The sequence below is a fragment of the Scomber japonicus genome, chromosome 24 (genome assembly GCF_027409825.1).
Source record: "Scomber japonicus isolate fScoJap1 chromosome 24, fScoJap1.pri, whole genome shotgun sequence".
Taxonomy (NCBI): Eukaryota; Metazoa; Chordata; class Actinopteri; order Scombriformes; family Scombridae; genus Scomber; species Scomber japonicus.
The window spans coordinates 12,122,974-12,142,585 of NC_070601.1; the positions used below are offsets into that span (position 1 = coordinate 12,122,974).

The 19,612-nt window shown below is 38.7% G+C and overlaps 1 protein-coding gene across 1 annotated transcript; it reads right to left on the reverse strand.

Moving 5' to 3' along the window:
• Positions 1-12,337: 12,337 nt before the first annotated feature.
• On the reverse strand, positions 12,338-17,676 carry LOC128354048 (G2/M phase-specific E3 ubiquitin-protein ligase-like). The gene is made up of 9 exons (XM_053314290.1): positions 17,553-17,676; positions 16,723-16,862; positions 15,942-16,248; positions 15,389-15,471; positions 14,987-15,039; positions 13,739-14,049; positions 13,379-13,557; positions 12,901-13,073; positions 12,338-12,560 (listed from the first exon to the last, which is right to left on the reverse strand). The coding sequence occupies exons 1-9, from the start codon at positions 17,674-17,676 to the stop codon at positions 12,338-12,340; spliced, it is 1,593 nt and encodes a 530-aa protein (XP_053170265.1).
• Positions 17,677-19,612: the final 1,936 nt, after the last annotated feature.

Below are 19,612 nucleotides of genomic sequence, written 5' to 3' on the forward strand. Positions count from 1 at the left end.
ACTTTGAACTTTGAACGTGCTAGCTCAATGTTTATACAATGAATTTTAGAGAAAGTTTTTTACAGGGAGGGAGGAAGAGGTCTTGCTTTTTCGTTGAGCTTTACTCACAAAAATTTAGCAATCACATTCATATGATATTAATTAATTTTCCCAATTTTATTGACCATGATATGTTATCAGAGATTAAGGAACCATGCTAAGTTGAAATGCTGGCTTCTGGCTACTTGGCCTGTGTGATTCCCCCCCCCCCCCCCCCATCCCACTGCCCATTTAACCTGATTGTGGTGCTGGCATGATGACCACGTAATGCAGAATTAATAGGTTGTGGTCATTTCATGTATTTCTGTGAGATCAGGTTGATGCCCATGTTGATACCTTAGCCATTCTGCAGCCATGAAAGCAAACAAACTGGATCAATTGACATATACCCCACCCGACCTTACAACCTGCTTGAGCTTAGAGTCTGGGGAGCAGAGGATGGAGGAACACAACTCTCTCCAATATGTTGACATTTGGACTGAGGTAGCAATTTTAAACACAGGCTGTCAGTGTTATATATTTCTCCTTGAATCTAAGTCTTGAGTGCTTTACCATAAGTACTAAAATCTAATAAAACATTTTAATTACACTTTTATCCCTATGAGCAGATGAGGAGCCAAGTGAAATATGTCATCAGTGAACATCAATTTACAGACACGTTCAATATCAACATGTTGTGACTTTCTTCATTGGTTTGATTTTTTTTTTTAAAGTAATATGTATTACCTGTTGCAAATTAGAAGTAAAATTGATTTCAGAATCCATCCACCATACTGCAAATGAGAGAAACTGCTAACAAGCTCATCTCTGCTGCTTTCAATCATGATTATAGCTACCACCAAGGACACATCATGGTCATATAGGAAGTCACATTGTATAATGTCTAAAATCACATCCAGTAGATAGTTTATGCCTGTAACTGAACAGTTAACTGAATAAATAAGATATGAAGTTTTCATAACCTTAACATTTCTAAACCCCACTGTTATGCATCCTTGCTATGCACAAAGCTTTATAAACTGCAATCAGTGCTTTATGGCCTCTTTTTTTTACCTTGGATTTTTCCTCCTAGTCAACATAAAAGCTGCCTTAGCCTTGTGATAGCTGGAGACTGTTGGGGCTGTACTCAGCTGTATTTTATATAGCAATGAGTGTGTATTGATTTTTTTTTCTTTTTTATCAATAGTTGAGGCTACCATGTTCAAATATTTGAAATTATAATGTAAAGATGGATATACTCGATAAAGTTACACTGACACACAGTTGACACCGGATGATGATCTGTGATGCATAACATTGAATGCCGTGCCAATGTCATTTTTTTTCTCCCGCCATAACAATCATCTGAGCAATCATGGTCACAATTGCCATTACTGACTATGAGTTTGATGATAGCACCCATAATTCTACCTTACAGCCCTCCATCCAAGGTATTCATCCCATAGTATTTCAATTGCTCCATCTCAATAACAGGCTGAACAGCGTTATCACTCAATTCTACTCTCCCCAACAACAGACACGTCGATGGCTTCTTTTGCATTTAGTTGACAAAGGAGAGGATCTGTCAGCAGTGTTAAAAGCCTCTTTTAGACAGCCTGTTCCAACATTATTCTGTATAGTCGACCTGTATAAAACACATAAACATGGAATTGTCAGGCATTGTTGTTCCACTATTAAGCCGGCAGCTGTGATTTGATGACGTGCTATGTGTGCGACCTGTCAATGGAGGACTTAAAACCTGCTCCACAGCAAATTAGACACCAATACTGCTGTGTTACACCTTCACATGTCTGATTTGGAGCACCATCACACTATAAAATGGCACACTAGGGCAGCGCTATACTGGCTTGGTTTGGTTCAGTGTAAAAAGCAAATTTGGTGTAATCAGAGGGGTCTTCTTTAAGGCAGCACTGCAGGATCTCTGCTTAAAACTGGCTAATAAGGCTTTTAATCATGTGCTGTAAACTTCCTGAGCTCACTGAGACTGAGCTTTGTTCCATTTGTTGCACTGACAAAAACAGAATGAGCTCTACCAGGTTTTAATAAATTGCCTTCATGGTTTTGTGATGATGCCATCATTGTTTTTCCTCTTGTCTAAAACTTAAGTCGAATATCTGTTGATCCTCTTTAAGTTAAGGGTAATTAAGTGGCTCTTCATTCCTATCTCACATCTTAGTCTCGCTGGAGATGCAATCCATCTTCGACGGTGTTTCTGCACCCTTCTTATCTACTTCTCAGATGAAGTGTCAGATGTTCATTTTGGAGCCAGAAAAATCGTAGCCCCAGTTCTTATTCTATAGACTGACTGGCAGCAGTTCCTAACTCCTGGCACACCCCAACTAATAATCACTTCACCTCAGGGTGTGGGGTGCAGGCAAGCTTAAAAGAGGAAGAATTAAAAAAAAACAAAACAAAAAAAAAAACAATCCTAAAAGGAGAAAAACTATATAAATACATCCCATCACCCACTCACCCTACCCGCACTCATCACAGGAAGTGCAGCCTCAGCAGCCGCCTATGCAAAAAAAAACAAAAAAACGCTGTGATGATTATGCAGAGACCAAAGAACGCTCGGAGCGCAAACAGCTGGCCCGGTCTCACAGAGGATCATGGAGAGTCTTCTGATCTTTCTAATATATTCGGTAATTACTGATATGTGTCGACTGTGTGTGTGTGTGTGTGTGTGTGTGTGTGTGTGTGTGTGTGTGTGTGTGTGTGTGTACGTGTCTGTGAGTGTGTGTGTGTGTATTGGCGGAGAAAGTGACAGCAAATGAATTGCAAATTGGGCAGTGTGCACACACACATTCACTCCTTTGGATCCTGATATATTCTGAAATCATCCATAGAAAAATAAAAACAGGGAAAATATGCAGAAACACGGAGCAACACACAGTCAGTTTGACACTAAAACAATTTAATGCTTGGACAACACATTTGACTTGAGAGCACACAGTATTTGCATGGAAATAAATAGTAGGAAGTAAGTAAAGTTGACCTCAAGGATTTTAAACATGAGTGTATTGGACCATTAGAGAGAAAATACTGCCTTAAAAAAATCACTCTTTTGTGCTTCAGCTGGTGAGCTAATTCTTGCTGCTGCATACCTGAAGAAGCAGTTACTCCACTCGAGTTAAGCATTTCAGCGCTGTGCATAAACATACTGCCCTCTGGCTCGCTGTGAATAATTCGCCCCTCCCATCTAATCCCGCTGTGTAAAGTTCACCCACTGTTACACTTTTCTAATAGTCCACAGCAGATGTTAAGGTTTAGAGGTTTTTGCTTTTGGAATAGGTAATGACAGCCTCTGGTTAATATTATTACCATCTCCAATTTCATCCCACATGTTTAGGCACTTTGCAGTCTTTGACATCTGGGCTGATAATGCGGAGGGGGACACACACACACACACACACACACACACACACACACACACCATTTTACTGCAGCGATTCCAATATTCCAACATGACATCTTGAGTCATGAAGGAGAATCACTAGTCATATAGTAATGGCTGATTCAACACTATTTTCAACAGGGAATGATAGCATTGTTTGTTTAAATTATGTTTGCATTAATCTGACAAGTGACCTTTTAATGGCCAGGAGGAAGTAGTGTAGTAGATGTTTTAGGACTGGAAAATGCTTAGGGAGGACGACTGGGGAATTGATTGTCCAAAATGTCTGAGCTTTGCATCTCATCTCCTACCAATGGTCTCTTTAAAGTTATTTTTATTATATATCTTTATATTGGCCCTTCAGTTCAGCCTCTATCTGAAAAAGGCTGTTGTAGCTCATGTCTCTTTAAGCCCTCCTCCCAATGAGCCCCCTCTGTGACTACTGGTTAACTCCCAGAAGATGCCCCTCAACAGACAGTTTGGGAGACTATGTAAACAAACAGCAGTTGTAGGATTTAACTAGTTTCCTCATTCTATTTTTGACAACAACCCCTGGAACACCCTTAGCAACAACCTTAGCAACAAAGAGTGAGGACAGATATTTGTGGGCATGCACAAACAATCTGACATCAGTTCAATGAGGAAGTGACATTGCAAACAAAGTGTAATTAGCAGGTTGAAGCCCTGGCTTTTGACTTTCATGGATCATTTTTTACATACAGTCACCTTAAGTTTTTGAACTATGACTATGTTTAATATATCTGGACATTATAAGTGTATACGCATGACAGAAAATCACAAAAAGCATGATATGTTGCCTTTAAACCACAGTAACAACATTTTCCTTGTCTTATAGCTTGTTTTCCTTTGCCTGAAATGAGATCGTGATGTTTCACTAGTCTCAACCAAGTAATTATTTGTGCCTAAATTTAGCCAAACCTTCTCCAGATCCGAAAACACCCACACAGATTGTATTTTGTCATATTGGGTATATGGGCTGTTGTGAAAGGCATGGAGAAAATGCTCTGGTAATTAAATGATTGTGCTCCGACAGGCAATGTAGATTACTCATTAAAAAGGTGATATGATGTGGTGATGATATTCAAAAGTTAGCAGCATTTTCTCTGTGCAGCTTTTGAAAAAACTGCTACCCAAGAGGAGACCTTTGTTCCATGATCTATGAGAAGAGACCCTTAGTCTTCTAAAAATAGTGCTGGTCTCATCCTCAAAGATCAGAGGACAAGGATGGCAACCTCTGACAGCAGATTGCTATCATGACGTTCACAAACAACAAATGTATTCTGGTGATTTTTGTTGTTGTTTGTTTTTTGTATTTGAGCATTTAACATCGCTGCTGTCTCCATGGCAGCATTGTGGTGATCTAGCAGGATGCACATTCCCTTTCTTTTCACTACAAGAAATAAATAATATTCACCGTACCTGAATCCTCATCATCTACATTCTCGGAGGGCATGTAGGCAATTACCAGGTTTGTGTGAAAACATATTTCATTGTGGGTTTTGATAAATATGATTGGCCAGGTATTGTAGTTATTGAACCTGATCCTGCAGGAATAAACAGACTCAAATCCACATTTCCCCCTTTAGCACGTTGTTGTGGAGCTGTTTTGAGAGATGGAAATTGACAATATTATTACCTCTTGGCATTTTTTTTTAAGGTAAAAAAGGCTTGAGGTTTAAGAAAAGTCATATAAGGATAAGGACACTGCATACCATTAGGGGTTTTATTTGAAATCCTAGTGGCAGTTGGCCTTTAGCGTTAATCTGTCTGTCATTCAATGTCATCAATCAAAATGCAGAAATGATTCCCATCAAGTGCACAGACAGGCCACCTAAGGAAGGGCACGTGATGAGAGTGTGTAAGAGGAGGGAGGAAAAGATGAAAGCTAGTTATTGATCACAGGCCATCAACTACACAGAAACCAAATATAACAACAGAGAAGAGAGTTCTGACAACCAAGCAGCTGTAAGGACTGTAATTTAATCATTCATATTATATTAACCCTTATGTAGTGGTTGGCTATTTGCTCTTGCTTTTTATTGCTAATGCATATTGTAATGGACTGGAATTGAAGTGTACCATCGTCCTTTTTACTTTGTAATACTGTTTAACACAGAGAACATAACTGTAGTATAATTTCATGACTTCAGTAAAATAAAGAGGCTTATTTGTCTATTTTATCCACTATATCATTGTAAGTTAGAGTGAAAACAACCACCAGGGCAGATTTTTTCTGTCCATCATGTGCAGCAATCAGCATAAATATTTGATCATTTTAGCTACCAGTATGTTCTATTCAATGCTTCACATAAACACCCACAACATCAAGTCTGGAAACTTTAACAACTGACAAAATTCTGTGAAACCATTGCACTGGAGACATTTAAAAACACACACACATACACACACACACACACACACACACACACACACACACACACACACACACACACACACACACACACTAGGAAAGTGGTTTGGTATATGGCTTGTGTGAACTCTGCTTCTGGTACCAAATATATCTAAAATGTCATGAATTCAGTTAACACTATTCCTGCCATTCTGTAGCAGGAAAGTCTATTTGTCAGAAATGATGGCTTTACCCGAAAAAACATCTTTCAAATGTCACTTGTTTTACATTATGTGAGTTGAGTTTTCAAGACAATAGTGATTTGATTTCCTCTTTTTTTTTCTTTCTTCAAGGGCAAAAGTTGATTTTGTTCATTTATATTTAAATGAACCTCTTGAAAGTAGTATATCCATGAACAAAAGATTGAACCATATCTTAGATAAAAATCTGGACAGGTTGAAATATCTGGGCTTCCAGGGGTGTACTGCATCTTTCTTGTCATATGTTTGACCAACTTCATAGTAGAAACATCAGTCGTAAAATAAGTTCCCCATCGCTCTTTCTGTTATCGTTGTTTGGTTTTTATGGGTCCAAGTGCAGTTTTCCTTTGGTCAGGTGCTAACAAATCGGGCAGGAGAGAAGATACATCTGCCTGGCGTTTGGTAAAGTGGGTCCGGCTGTGAAACATTGAGTCAGCTAAAAGGTTTGAGCTCCGTCAGCACCCTGCAGTGCCTTTACAGTTTAATACAGAGAGCCAAGACAGGCTGACAGAGAGCACTGCAGCAGCCTTACACAACACACATGCACTCTGTCACACATACATAAGTAGATATATATGTGTTATAGTAATGTGTATTGCATTACTATAACATGTATCAACTCATATAAGGGATTACAATTAGAAATAGAGTAATTATATTACAGTTGCTAATCCCGGTAATGCTGTGTTACTTTTACACTTGAGGGTCAGTGGACTCACTGTCTTACCAGGATTAATGGAGGGTTTATATCAGTGTGGTCTCTGATCAGCTGACAGATGGCCCCGGAGGAGGACAAATGCACAGTAATTCCAAAGCTGTGTTGTAGCTTAGCGGGCTTGCTAACATTAGCCATGGATACGCTTACAGTCACTGCGTTTGAATTGTGCAGCTGAGGTCATGACTTCTGCAGTGCTTTGTGGAGTCACTGAGGCTACGCTAATGTTAGCTGCTGGATGATCAGTAAATACTTCCCAACTGTATCCCGCTTGCTTGTTAAACCACAACTGTCTCACTTTCCATTTGTACATGTACTGTAGCTGATGGCTGAGTTACTAAAGTACAGTGACAAGCTACTTTTGCTGCTGAGTAGTAAGTAAAGTAATGGAATCTGTTTTACAGTGATTTATATGTAATCAGTGATGAATTACAATGTTCAAGTAACTTGCCCAACACCACTGTTAACAGCCTGTGGTTACTGTTCATGACAGTATGGTATTGAAATGAGAGCCCAGAAGCTAGCATGAGATGAGTAACCCATCACAGTGAGCTTTTCATTCAGTTTTATATTTTTTGATAAAATACATTTTTTGTTTGTCTTGTTGACGTGTTCAAATAATTTCTACCATCTGAGACGTTGTCAAGAGAACCAAATGAATGAGTGCAAGTCAAATTATTTTGAAAGCTGCTGCTTCTTTGTACTTTCTGTTATTGTAAAGTTGCCTAGAGTAACTTTGACAAGTCTTTTAACATAGCTTTATAGGACAACCTTAGCTGATGTAGTAAATAAAAATGCATAAACTTTGTACAACAAAGGCATAGATAGTCTGATCTCAAGTAGCTGTCCAACTCTAAAACACTATCCTACACTTCCCATATTGCAACTCAGCAGTGTATCTTTGTTAGACCCTGGTAGATGATCATGTCATTCAAACACCATGCTTTTGATTTATAACATAGGCTTTTGATTATCTTCAAATCCAAGGCAAGACCAGCCATGAAAATATTACCAAAAGTGTGGTTTTCTTGTGATTTTCAGATTTTAGAAACATTCCTCCAGAGCCACACAATGTATTATAAAACAGTTTTTACAGAGTATACTGTATACTCATTATGTAAGTAATTTGATCTCGATGTGTAAAATCTGTAGAGTGCCGCTCTAATGCACATTTACATAAGCCCTGAACCCAGACACTCAAACATGTATGCAGATGCTCATACTTAAAAGCTATATTTACACGTACTATTTTAGAGGTGCAATTTAGAAAACACAAGTAACTCTAAAACAAATCACAAAAATAACCAAACAAACAAAAGATGATTGACAGAATCCTAGCTTTGGGCTGATATGCAGTTTTGCCATTTTTAGAATCACACTATGTGCTGGAGCAACAATGCTGTCACTCATAATTTTACACAAAGCATATGGAAGCTGTTTTTAGATTTCCTGTCTGGGCCGATGTCTTGAAATTTCAGTAAACTGACCCACGCATTACACCGTACATCTCCAACCCTCACATGCAAAGAAGCAATATCCCAGTACCCCCAGCAATAACACGTCTGCATGAATTTGCATGGAACTTTCTGCCAGTGGCACGTCAAACATGACGTACACCCCCTTTCATCTCTTTGTATTCTGTTGAGTTTGTCTCTTCAGTGGAGCTTGTGTTTTATGATCAGGCTGGAAATATGAGGAGGAATTCAAATGACTCAGCCAGCTGGCATAGTGATTGTCATGGAGTTACAAAGGCATGAGTTGAATCTCAGTTCATTTGGTTAATTTTATGATGTTGCAACTCACTCTGTCTCTGGCTGCTGTAATGTGTACTCACATTTGTGCAAACAGAGCATGGAGAAATCACCTGCTTGAGGCACTGCTTTATCAGCTTTCTGGTCTGTGATTGTGATTGCAAATGGATTATCCAGCGGTCTAATAACTACCAGGCAGGGCTGGATGAAATTTGAACAAGTAGTATTAATGAAGTGTTATCATCTACTATCATCAGTAGTACTTAGTTTTTCCTGAAGGGTTGATCGACAAGTTAAAGGCATGTTAACCACAGAACTACGGTGGCCCTGAAGGGCAAACGACACCAACAAAAAGGAAAACACAACGACATTAACAAAAACACAACGACAAAAAGGAAAACACAACGACATTAACAAAAACACAACGACATTAACAAAAACACAACGACATTAACGAAAACACAACGACATTAACAAAAACACAACGACAAAAACGAAAACACAACGACATTAACGAAAACACAACGACAAAAACGAAAACACAACGACATTAACAAAAACACAACGACATTAACAAAAACACAACGACATTAACAAAAACACAACGACATTAACAAAAACACAACGACATTAACAAAAACACAACAACAAAAAGGAAAACACAACGACATTAACAAAAACACAACGACAAAAAGGAAAACACAACGACATTAACAAAAACACAACGACATTAACAAAAACACAACGACAAAAAGGAAAACACAACGACATTAACAAAAACACAACGACAAGAAGAAAAACACAACGACATGAACTCCTAACGGAAAGGGTAGGTACCTGCTATGACAAGGATAATTGCTGATTGGACAAAAGCACGTCCGTCTTTTTAACAGGTGGGAAAGGCTGCTTTACGCCATACCAGGTAGTTTACGACAAACATGGTTACTACAGAAGAAGCTATCAAGCATTATTTTGATGCAGGGCACACATATGAGGTGATTGTTGACATGCTGTCCACCTTTCACAACATCACAATGAGTGTCCGTACTCTGAAGACACGGTTAAGAGAAGCAGGGTTGTATCGGAGAAAGAATTATTCCCCACTCGCTCAGGTGAGACGAGCCATACTGGCAGAGCTGCGTGGGCCCGGGCAACTGTTTGGCTATCGGACTATGTGGCAAGTACTCAAGCAAAAACACAAGCTACGTGTTAAACGTGCTGTAGTAATGAGATTGTTGAAACAACTCAATCCACAAGGAACGTATTTGAGAACACACCGGAGGTTTATGAGACGGACATATCACTCCATGGGACCAAACTACATATGGCATGTAGATGGCTACGACAAGCTGAAACCCTTTGGCCTGGCCCTTTCAGGATGTATTGATGGCTTTTCAAGACGAATCATGTGGCTTGTTTGTGGGGCTACCAACAACAACCCATCTGTCATCGCTTACAATTACATAAATTGTGCCAAGAATGTGGGTGTGATCCCAATGAGACTAAGAACTGACTTCGGAACAGAAAATGGGACAATGGCAGCAATACAATGTACCCTCCGCCATGAGCATACAGACTACTATGCAGGCTCGTCAAGCCACAGTTATGGCTCATCAACAGGGAATCAGCGTATCGAGTCGTGGTGGTCCTTTTTCAGGAAAGGAAGGTTGGTACATTTCTTTTTGATGGATTAAAAATACAGCTTTGTAACTTGGGAGCCTGCAGGACTTACCTCAGGCCTTATAGTTGGCTAAACATTGAGTAATGCATGTCTACTGTTATAAAATGTGGTCTACTTCATAGGACCACAATCTGTTTACATTGAATATTGCACAACGCTATTGTGGCATATAGGATATTGTTTGCTAATGCTAACATAGCTCCTCCAAGATTGAAACGGTTGTTTATCAAATGTTGGCAATTTAACATGTGACAACACATCAACTAAGGGTATACGGGCTGTGACTGCTGGGTGGTGTTGTTGATATTGTTTAAATATGCCGAATTGTAATGTTATGGGTTATTGTTGTCCAGACGATTGAGCTAAGCTAGCTAACTTATGCTAACGCTAGCTATCGTGTGTTGCCATAGCAACAGTAAACATTCACGTAAGGGCTAATGGGATGTAAATAGAGGACTGTTATAAATACAGATTGGATACTTTGTAAATTTGGAATATAATTTAATTTGTAATACTTACCGTTGAATTGATTGTAATCTTTGGGTTAATTTATTATTTATTTGGAATTCCCCATTTCTTTGAAATCTGTTCATCCTGAGTCCGGCCGGATTCGTGGGTTTAACACTATCAATATAAAGTCATATGCACTTGTTCATTAATTAAGTCCATTGCTCTTCCACGTAGGCCTAAGCATTCACACAATCACATTTATTTTACTAATGATGGTAGTTAAATGACAGTTTTAAGTTATTCAATTATGATCTTCTGAACTTGTGATAATAAGCAACCTTGTATTTCATGTATTCCAGAGCTCAATTTTGGATGGACCTATTTGGAGACCTGAGAGATTCTGGACAGTTTAATGGCAGCCACGAACACCAGGACTTAGTGAGATTCTGCTTCAGTGATGTTCTGCAGAAAGACCTGGATGAATGTACCGACCTCTGGAACAAGCACAGGATTCGACGCTCCAGACTCGCATCATGTCCTGGAGGGATTCCAAATGAGCTGTATCTCTTGCCTCACCGGTAATCAATATCAATTCAGAATGAAATTTGAACATATACATTCTTATAAAAATGCTAAGTGTTGTATTATAGCACAATAGACATGGGAAATACATTTGGATCATTACAGGTGTAGGCAAATTATAACCTTTAATTTATAGGCTGGTTGTCTCTGCCTTTGTTTACTTTCACATTTTTGTCTATGAAGTAGCGAAATCAAAGTAAGAATAATAATTTGAAACTGCATTTTCCAAATCCTAGGGACATGTTTTCCTTTCATTTTGAATTATATAGTTCTTTCACTCTGCAGGTTTGGTTCAAGGGACTGTGGATTGGCTGTTGAAGATGGGGAACTAAATATGTTTCCTGAGTCAAGACAAAGGATTCATCTATGCAGTGATCCTGACATTCAGGATTATCTACAACAGGCTGTAGAACAACATGGATTACAGCAGCCACATGATTGGGAGTCAGCCTCAGAACTGTACATTACTCTGAAGGAAATAGCTGGGCTATAAATATGGACCAATATACAAACATTGACTCAATTCACCAGAACACAATGTGACCAACTTGTTTATTGCAACTGTTAAGTACAATAAACACCATATGAAACAGCATGATTAATGCATACCTTGCCTTTTTCCTCACTCACTTGAAACAGTGGAGTGTTGACTAGAAAATTAGGTCAAGTAAACTGACTTTACTCGGTTCTCAAAATTTTGGAGAGGAAGTTTGACACAAAAGACAAAGCCAGGCTGAACATAGAACTTTCTTGCCCTTTCTACTTGGTAACTTCCAGACTTTTCAGAGAATTCCAAAACCTGGCGAGTTCAGAATACCGAAGTCCATATTTGCTTTGAAAAGATTGTATGTTTGCAAGAGTGGAAGTGTGATTGTGTTGGCGCATGTATTCGCTAAGGGATACACGGACTCCTGTGTAAATGTGATGCATGGACGGGGTGTCATTCCTGCAGGTGGGATTGACTTCAGGCCTGTGGTAAACATGAACACCTCCTCCAGTGACACAGGTCCTTGTTCTGTAAAAAGAGCAGCCATTAGATACATTTCCAATCATGTAAAATCAGATTTTATTATCTTATCAGAACAGTATTTTCCTCACAAACCTTCACAGTCCATAATATAGTCTCCCCAGAAACTGAGTGCCAAGTTTTCTGTTGTCCTCCTGCTGCTTCCTGCTAGACTGAGCTGTGGCCTAAAGAGTTCTTCAAGTTCTGTAGCAGTCAGCCTCTTGTCCATGTGACACAGCACTGGAGCCAGTACACTGGGATGTTGGCAAAGGGCATCAAGAAAGTGAAGGCTGGCTAGTCCTTGTTTGAATCTATTAAAGGATACAGATTAGTGAATAGTTGCAGGCAGTAAAACTCATCATACATTTTTTTGTTACAACATACAAGGTAATTACTGTAGGTATATTATTTCAGGCCATGTACAGTGCTTGTTTTAGCCCTGAAACACGCTGCATACTGCTTCACAGATTTTCTGAATATTGTCTTAATTTTCATTAACATAGGCACATCAGAGACACATCTCATGCAGGCAGTGTGGCTGCTCTAACCTGATAACATGGCCGCTGAAATGAAAATGATATATGACATTGTCCTTATTTATTTGAACTTTGCCCCATTCAACACAATCATTCAAAAAACATCCAGCCTTACCTTTCAATTGCGCTGTAATTTCTGTCAATGATGTACCATTTAAGGTATTCTGACACAACTGCGTGTCTGTCTTCCACAGAGTTGACATGCCTGAAGCATCCAGCAGTTTGAAGCAAGGAGCTGTGCTTCAGTAATACGTCTTGCAGAGACACCAAAGAATCTGCCAGCTCAATCTGAATGGGAGACAGAGACATGGAGAGGGAGAGAGCAAGAGAGAGACAGACAGACCAACAGACAGTGAAAGAAATATATATAACAGCCAATTCAGATAAATTATATTATAAGGCCAAGACAAAATAAACCTTTCAAATGTAGTTTCAATGTTTTTAGTAATGCATACATAATTTGAGTATTATGGTGTTTCTGCACACACATTTGCATGAGGGCCTCTACTGTAAACTCTATTAGAAGTACTGCGCTAAGCATTTCAGTAAACAATACATTCATGACAATGACCAGTGTAGTCTCTATGTCATACCTCATTAAGAGCTCTCCCTATCTCATCATCTGTCACATCCTTCACATTAGCACAGAAACCAGGTTGTCCAACAATATGGTTCACCAGGTCCTTAGAGAGAAAATGTGGGCCTGGTCCTCCATGAACTACGGACACAGCTATCATTTTCCCTGCCAAGAAATACTCATCCTCTCTGATTGCTGGGGGATGTACAGGGTGGAAAACAACCTTCATTGAGTCAGGTCGCTACAGTACATCACATTACAACAAGTATAAATTCAGTATCTGTAGGAATCAGAAAGTAAAGCACCTGAAAATTTGATTCACACATTGTTTACTGTCTTACATTAAACTATTGAAGGTCTGGGGCTGACAACAAACCTGTAGCATTGTACACCAAGTACCGACTCTCCGGGGGTCCTTGAAAAATGGGTCGAGACTGCAACTGGCTCATTAGAAGTGTCAGAAATTCTCGTTTTGGACCTCCAGTGTCTATTCCTTCCTCAAAGGAGCCTGCATCATCACTGAACTTCACAAGTAAATCCGATTTTTCGGAGAAGCTTGAGCGTTTGAATCCTCTGAATGCTCCATCCCAAACATTTGAGCGTGTGATATTGAATCTGCTGACAGTTTTGTGGTCAATGGCATCTGCTAATTCCGCAATGACCATGGCTGCAGATATACCTGTGTCCCTATGACAATAGATGAACAGAATAGAATAGAACAAAAAATATATAAAATACTTCATCACTTCTCCAAGATGCTATGGAAAATGTTTTCATGTTTTATAAAATTATTTTTACAATGTACAGAAAAGAGTGGAAAAATGCATTCCATTATGTTTAACACTATAGAGTATTATTTTGCATTTGACCAGGTTTTTCCACAAAAGATAAATTACCAAGTTAAACATTAGTCTGAACTTCTTGCTGAACTCCTTTACACAAGATGTCTCCTACTTCAGTAAAATGTTCATTCTTCTAATTATTATTATTATTATTATTTTTTTTTTTTACTGGTGTAGGTTTTTCATTAAACATGGTATATAGCTTGCCATGTCCAAAAGCACTGATGTGGTCCTTTTAAAGATCTTCAATATTGACTTCACAATGGTATTAAAAAAGGTTCTAAGATTACCTCTAATAAGACACAAAATTTCAAGTTCACAAAATTGCAGACAATAATACTTACTTGGCTGTTTTTGCAGGGTCAGTGCTTATGGGTACAACATCACAATCTTGACTGTCGTCCTCATCATCCTCAATTACAATGGGAGCATACAGCTGTGTGTACTTGCTGCAAATAACAAATATATGAATCTCTTATCTATTAACAATTTATGGTTAGATACATGACAGTGAGTGTTGAAACCCGAAAAAGAAACACTACCTGTACAATGTGTTTTCCATTGTCTTCACAGTAGTCGCAGTGGCAAGGGCCGCATCTGCAACACTAAACATTGATCATTAAAAGTGATTAGCTTGTTTAGGAGAGGGCAAGATGTGCAGGTGAATCCGCTTTGATGTGAAAAGTAGCACAACAGAATGTTGCCAGGGTCCAATCACAATATATTGCAAACTTCTCAAAAACTAAAAACATGCATCTAGTAAGAGCAAAAAATACAATTACCCCGTTTCTGGAACTTTTGGTATAGGGCTGCTTTCATGCCGAGGTTTGAATGGCTGTAGTAAAACAAAAAACAATAACACATTACATATGAAAATACAAAACTTAATTTCCTAATACTAGTGGGAAACCGATTAATCTGGCATTTTGAGATAATCCTCTCATTAGGGCAATAAACAACAAGACCAGATCAAAACCTAACATATGATCGACATGTGGGTCTTTTAATTTGAAATGGATACAGAAAGTAGTAGAATTCTGCTGACCAATGTTGTAACTTCATATATATATGGGTAATCAGCTGCTCAGCTCTCTAAATATCAGTATCAACCATTGAAAATCCCAACCACTACTGAATATCTTTCAAAAATTTTCATTTTAAATAAATAAATGTGTTGCACTCACCAGTGTGTCAGATAGATCAACATCTGTGGGTCTGTTTATGAAAATCTCAGAGTCGGAGTCAGAAATGTCTGCCACTTCTCCAACTGTAAAACACAAAACAATTCACGCTGGCATTGAAGTTTTAACTGTAGTCATTATTTACAATAATACATCATTTAACACACACGCTTATGTACAGGGAGTGATAACGGCTAACTGCCTTGCTCAGGAGCGGAATGGTGGCTGTCATTTGATCAAACTCATAACCAGTGTTCCATTTTGAACCCCAGATCCCTAACCACAAGGTGGCCACCACCACTCCACTTTCATTTAATGATAAAAATTTAAAAAGTAGCTAAATCCAAGAGAAAGTGTCGAATGGAAAGTCGCCTTGACACACTGTGCCAGAAGCAGCTGGTTTTAGCTCAATGTCAGATCTCTGCTTGAGCAAACATAGCTTTACACTCAGCAATTTCTTGGATACTTTGTTTTTTTACATCATTAACTAGCTACAGTCTCTCTTAGAGGTAAAACAACTAGGCACAGGAGTTACAGATGAAAAAACCACACATACCTTCTTCAAAGTCCTTCTTAGAACATATGAAAATGGTGATTCGTTGGTATGTTTTGCCTAGTTCTGCCTTGTATTCTTTTAGAATAAAAGGTCTTTGTGTCCCAGGGGTATTGATGACTTCAGATCCATCCGGATAAAGAAGGATGAAGGGTCCTTCATCCAAATCTTTGTTGAAGTCCCTCATTTTTTTCACAGCCTGATGAAGAAGACTTTGAGCAGTGCTGTCAGGGTCTGTTGTCAAGGAAAGTGTTTTCCCACGTAGTGGCTTCAGACCACATTTCTGAGCAGTCATCAAGCCAAGATTGATCTGCAATAGAAAACAGAGGGTGATTTTACATCTGGGTTAAAGAGCAATGCTTAATTCAAGAGTGATCGTTTTGCTGTCACAAGGCTGGCATATGTTACATTTAGATGCTAAATGGATCTTTACTTAATCTAGTAAATGGCAGATTTGGGAGGTACTTTTGGAAAACAAAAAACTTATGGTTGATCTTGGCCATATAATTGCTTCGAAAAAATAATTTCTCTTCCACAGTAGCCTACACTTTTGATATTCATGATCAGAAATCAGTTGAAAAAAATGTAAAACAAGAAATTTAATGCTTTTTTGAGAGTTAATTGACTACACACGAGCCTATTAGTGTATATATATATATATATATATATATATATATGTATAGATTTTAAACAATTATATATGTATACAAATATATCAGTTGTCATTAAATTGACCCTATGAGGCTCATGTTTAGAGGGTTACCTGTTGTCACCTTACTCTTACCTGAACATTCCTCTTTTCCTTTTTTTTCATCCCAATTTTGCCAAAGCAAAATTTTTGCCTTTCCTCTGCCTTTTTCTGCTTGTATTCCAGAAAGGTTTTCATCAATGGGGTTGGATTTGAGGATTGAGGATTCTGTGATACTACAGGGAAGCAAACGAAAAATGCGTTCTTATTACAGATGCATAAATACGACAATAGCGGTATAAACAAAATGCATGGCTAGACTACGCAGGGTTTTCCCCTATAACTGTTTCCAGTACGGGTGGGAGACATGAGCTGTTTTCAAACACAAACTCCTGGCTTGTGTTTACCTGGTTACAAAATTAAAGTTCACACAGGTTTCGGACATCCAGGTTGACTTACTAACGTTAGCTGGCAGGGTAAAGACCTAGTAGTAGACATAACGTTAATTGAAACTCCCAACTACCGCGCAGTTGGCTGTCAGCGTAGCAGTACAGTACATTTTTCAGTACAAATGTAATGACGTACAATTTTAACACATCTAAAAAGAACATGTAATGCCATTCCCACTACCTTCACTCAACGCTCCCTGTTGCTGGGCTCTCTTTTGTCTCGTTTTTTAAATTAGCAAGCCTAACCTTACTTTACTACTTCTAAAGTTATCAAACGGAGAGAAATGTCCTACCTTCCCCCTAGTCACGTCGTACTCTACGATACTCTATATTGCCGGCTATACGCCAATAAAGTGCCAGAGTATATCGTTTTCAACATTTTCTTCATTTTTTCGGAACCATGTAGCCTGCGGACCACCAGGTCCGAGAAACCCATTCACTACTAAATTAGCAATAATTAACGTTTCATTAACTTACCTGAAGGCTGTCCGTTGGTGGGTTCAACACCAAGCATCTCGTGAAGCCCCTTACCACAACCACAGCAAAAGTTAGGCCGTTCGAGGTCTTCAGGGACCTTTTTGCCACAATGAGGGCAATACATCTTCATTAACCTTCTGATGCTAAATGTAGTCCGTCCGAGTCGTAAACTACCTGGTATGGCGTAAAGCAGCCTTTCCCACCTGTTAAAAAGATGGACGTGCTTTTGTCCAATCAGCAATTATCCTTGTCATAGCAGGTACCTACCCTTTCCGTTAGGAGTTAATGTCGTTGTGTTTTTCTTCTTGTCGTTGTGTTTTTGTTAATGTCGTTGTGTTTTCCTTTTTGTCGTTGTGTTTTTGTTAATGTCGTTGTGTTTTCCTTTTTGTCGTTGTGTTTTTGTTAATGTCGTTGTGTTTTTGTTAATGTCGTTGTGTTTTTCTTTTTGTCGTTGTGTTTTTGTTAATGTCGTTGTGTTTTCCTTTTTGTCGTTGTGTTTTTGTTAATGTCGTTGTGTTTTCCTTTTTGTCGTTGTGTTTTCCTTTTTGTCGTTGTGTTTTTGTTAATGTCGTTGTGTTTTCCTTTTTGTCGTTGTGTTTTTGTTATTGTCGTTGTGTTTTTGTTAATGTCGTTGTGTTTTCGTTAATGTCGTTGTGTTTTTGTTAATGTCGTTGTGTTTTTGTTAATGTCGTTGTGTTTTTGTTAATGTCGTTGTGTTTTCCTTTTTGTCGTTGTGTTTTTGTTAATGTCGTTGTGTTTTCCTTTTTGTTGGTGTCGTTTGCCCTTCAGGGCCACCGTACAGAACACTTCTACATAGCCTCTCATTGACGGCCATCATGGTCAAATCATTGGAGAACCATTACCTTGTTAGAGTGTTTGGAGACAAGCAGCATAACTGGCTTATCAGATGTTTTATATTTGGACATTTGACTCAACTTGATGTGCACAATTGCAAAGAGACCGCGTGCAGCTGGTGGAATGGCCTTACCAAATATCCAACAATATTATTGATCCTGTAATGTAAGAGCAATGTCCTTCTGGCTGGCCAAGTTCATAAGCTCCAAAACTTCATGTTGGCTAGCCCGAGAGACGTCATCTCTATCTCATACATCCCTACACTCCCTCCTTTGCTCAGCACTTCCTTTGGCTCATCCCATATCCAAATTTACTACCAACCCGGTTATTTGTGAATCTGTTAAGATTTGGAAACAAATTTAAAGATCCTCCTATTGGAACCCCTATCGCAAAGAACCAGGCCTTCCCCCACTCTATTTCTGACAGAGCCTTTGAGATTTGGGGTCTCAAGGGTATATGCTCTTTGGAGGACCTATTTATAGATGACACTTTTGCATCTTTCAATCAGTTGTCTGAGATATTTAATGTACCTCAAACTCACTTTTTTAGATATTTACAGGTTCTGGAGAAGACAATGGTCTCACGTAGCGCAATCCAAAAGAGGAAGAGTTTTCAAGAGATCCTAGTTGGTAAAAACCTCAGCAGAAACAACAACAGACATATCCAATACATTCAAATCCAGGCCAACAAATAAAGCACAAGCACAATCCTTCAAAAGAAATCTGAAGCGATAACCTTCAACATAAAAAAGTGCATGTCCTTCGATGTCCAATAATCCAAAAGGCCATCTTGGTTTACCTGATGCTGCATCCAATGATTGGTCTGGCAGTTGAGACAGTGAGGATTACATCTGAAGGAGAAAATGATTATTTGGGCCAATACACTACATTGCCATCCAGTCAGTAAATATTGTCAAATCTGTAAAACCTTACAACCAGTAAAGATATGAATGAGGGATGTGGCTTTCAAAATGAGGTGGACTATTTATACTATCTTTCAACACTTCCATATCTAGTCTTGTGACTCACTCACAGTAGTTACATATAATCATTCTGTAAATAGATGATCTCGTCCTGCTCTAAAGTGATTGATCGTTTAATTGTAGGTGAGTGAATGTAACTTACTTTCCAAACACTTAGCATACATCATAGGCATTCTTATAGTGTTTCACTCTGAATGGAAATGAGAATGATTTCAATTTTGCC

What these genes read in the sequence shown, in the direction of transcription:
- LOC128354048 (XM_053314290.1), bottom strand. Translation starts at nt 17,676, where the DNA reads ATGTATTGCCCTCATTGTGGCAAAAAGGTCCCTGAAGACCTCGAACGG. An exon ending in TAAGAAGGACTTTGAAGAAG is followed by an intron (nt 15,472 to 15,941) that starts GTATGTGTGGTT and finishes TGTGTTTTACAG; the next exon opens with TTGGAGAAGTGGCAGACATT. An exon ending in CCAAAAGTTCCAGAAACGGG is followed by an intron (nt 14,050 to 14,986) that starts GTAATTGTATTT and finishes CTATTGTCATAG; the next exon opens with GGACACAGGTATATCTGCAG.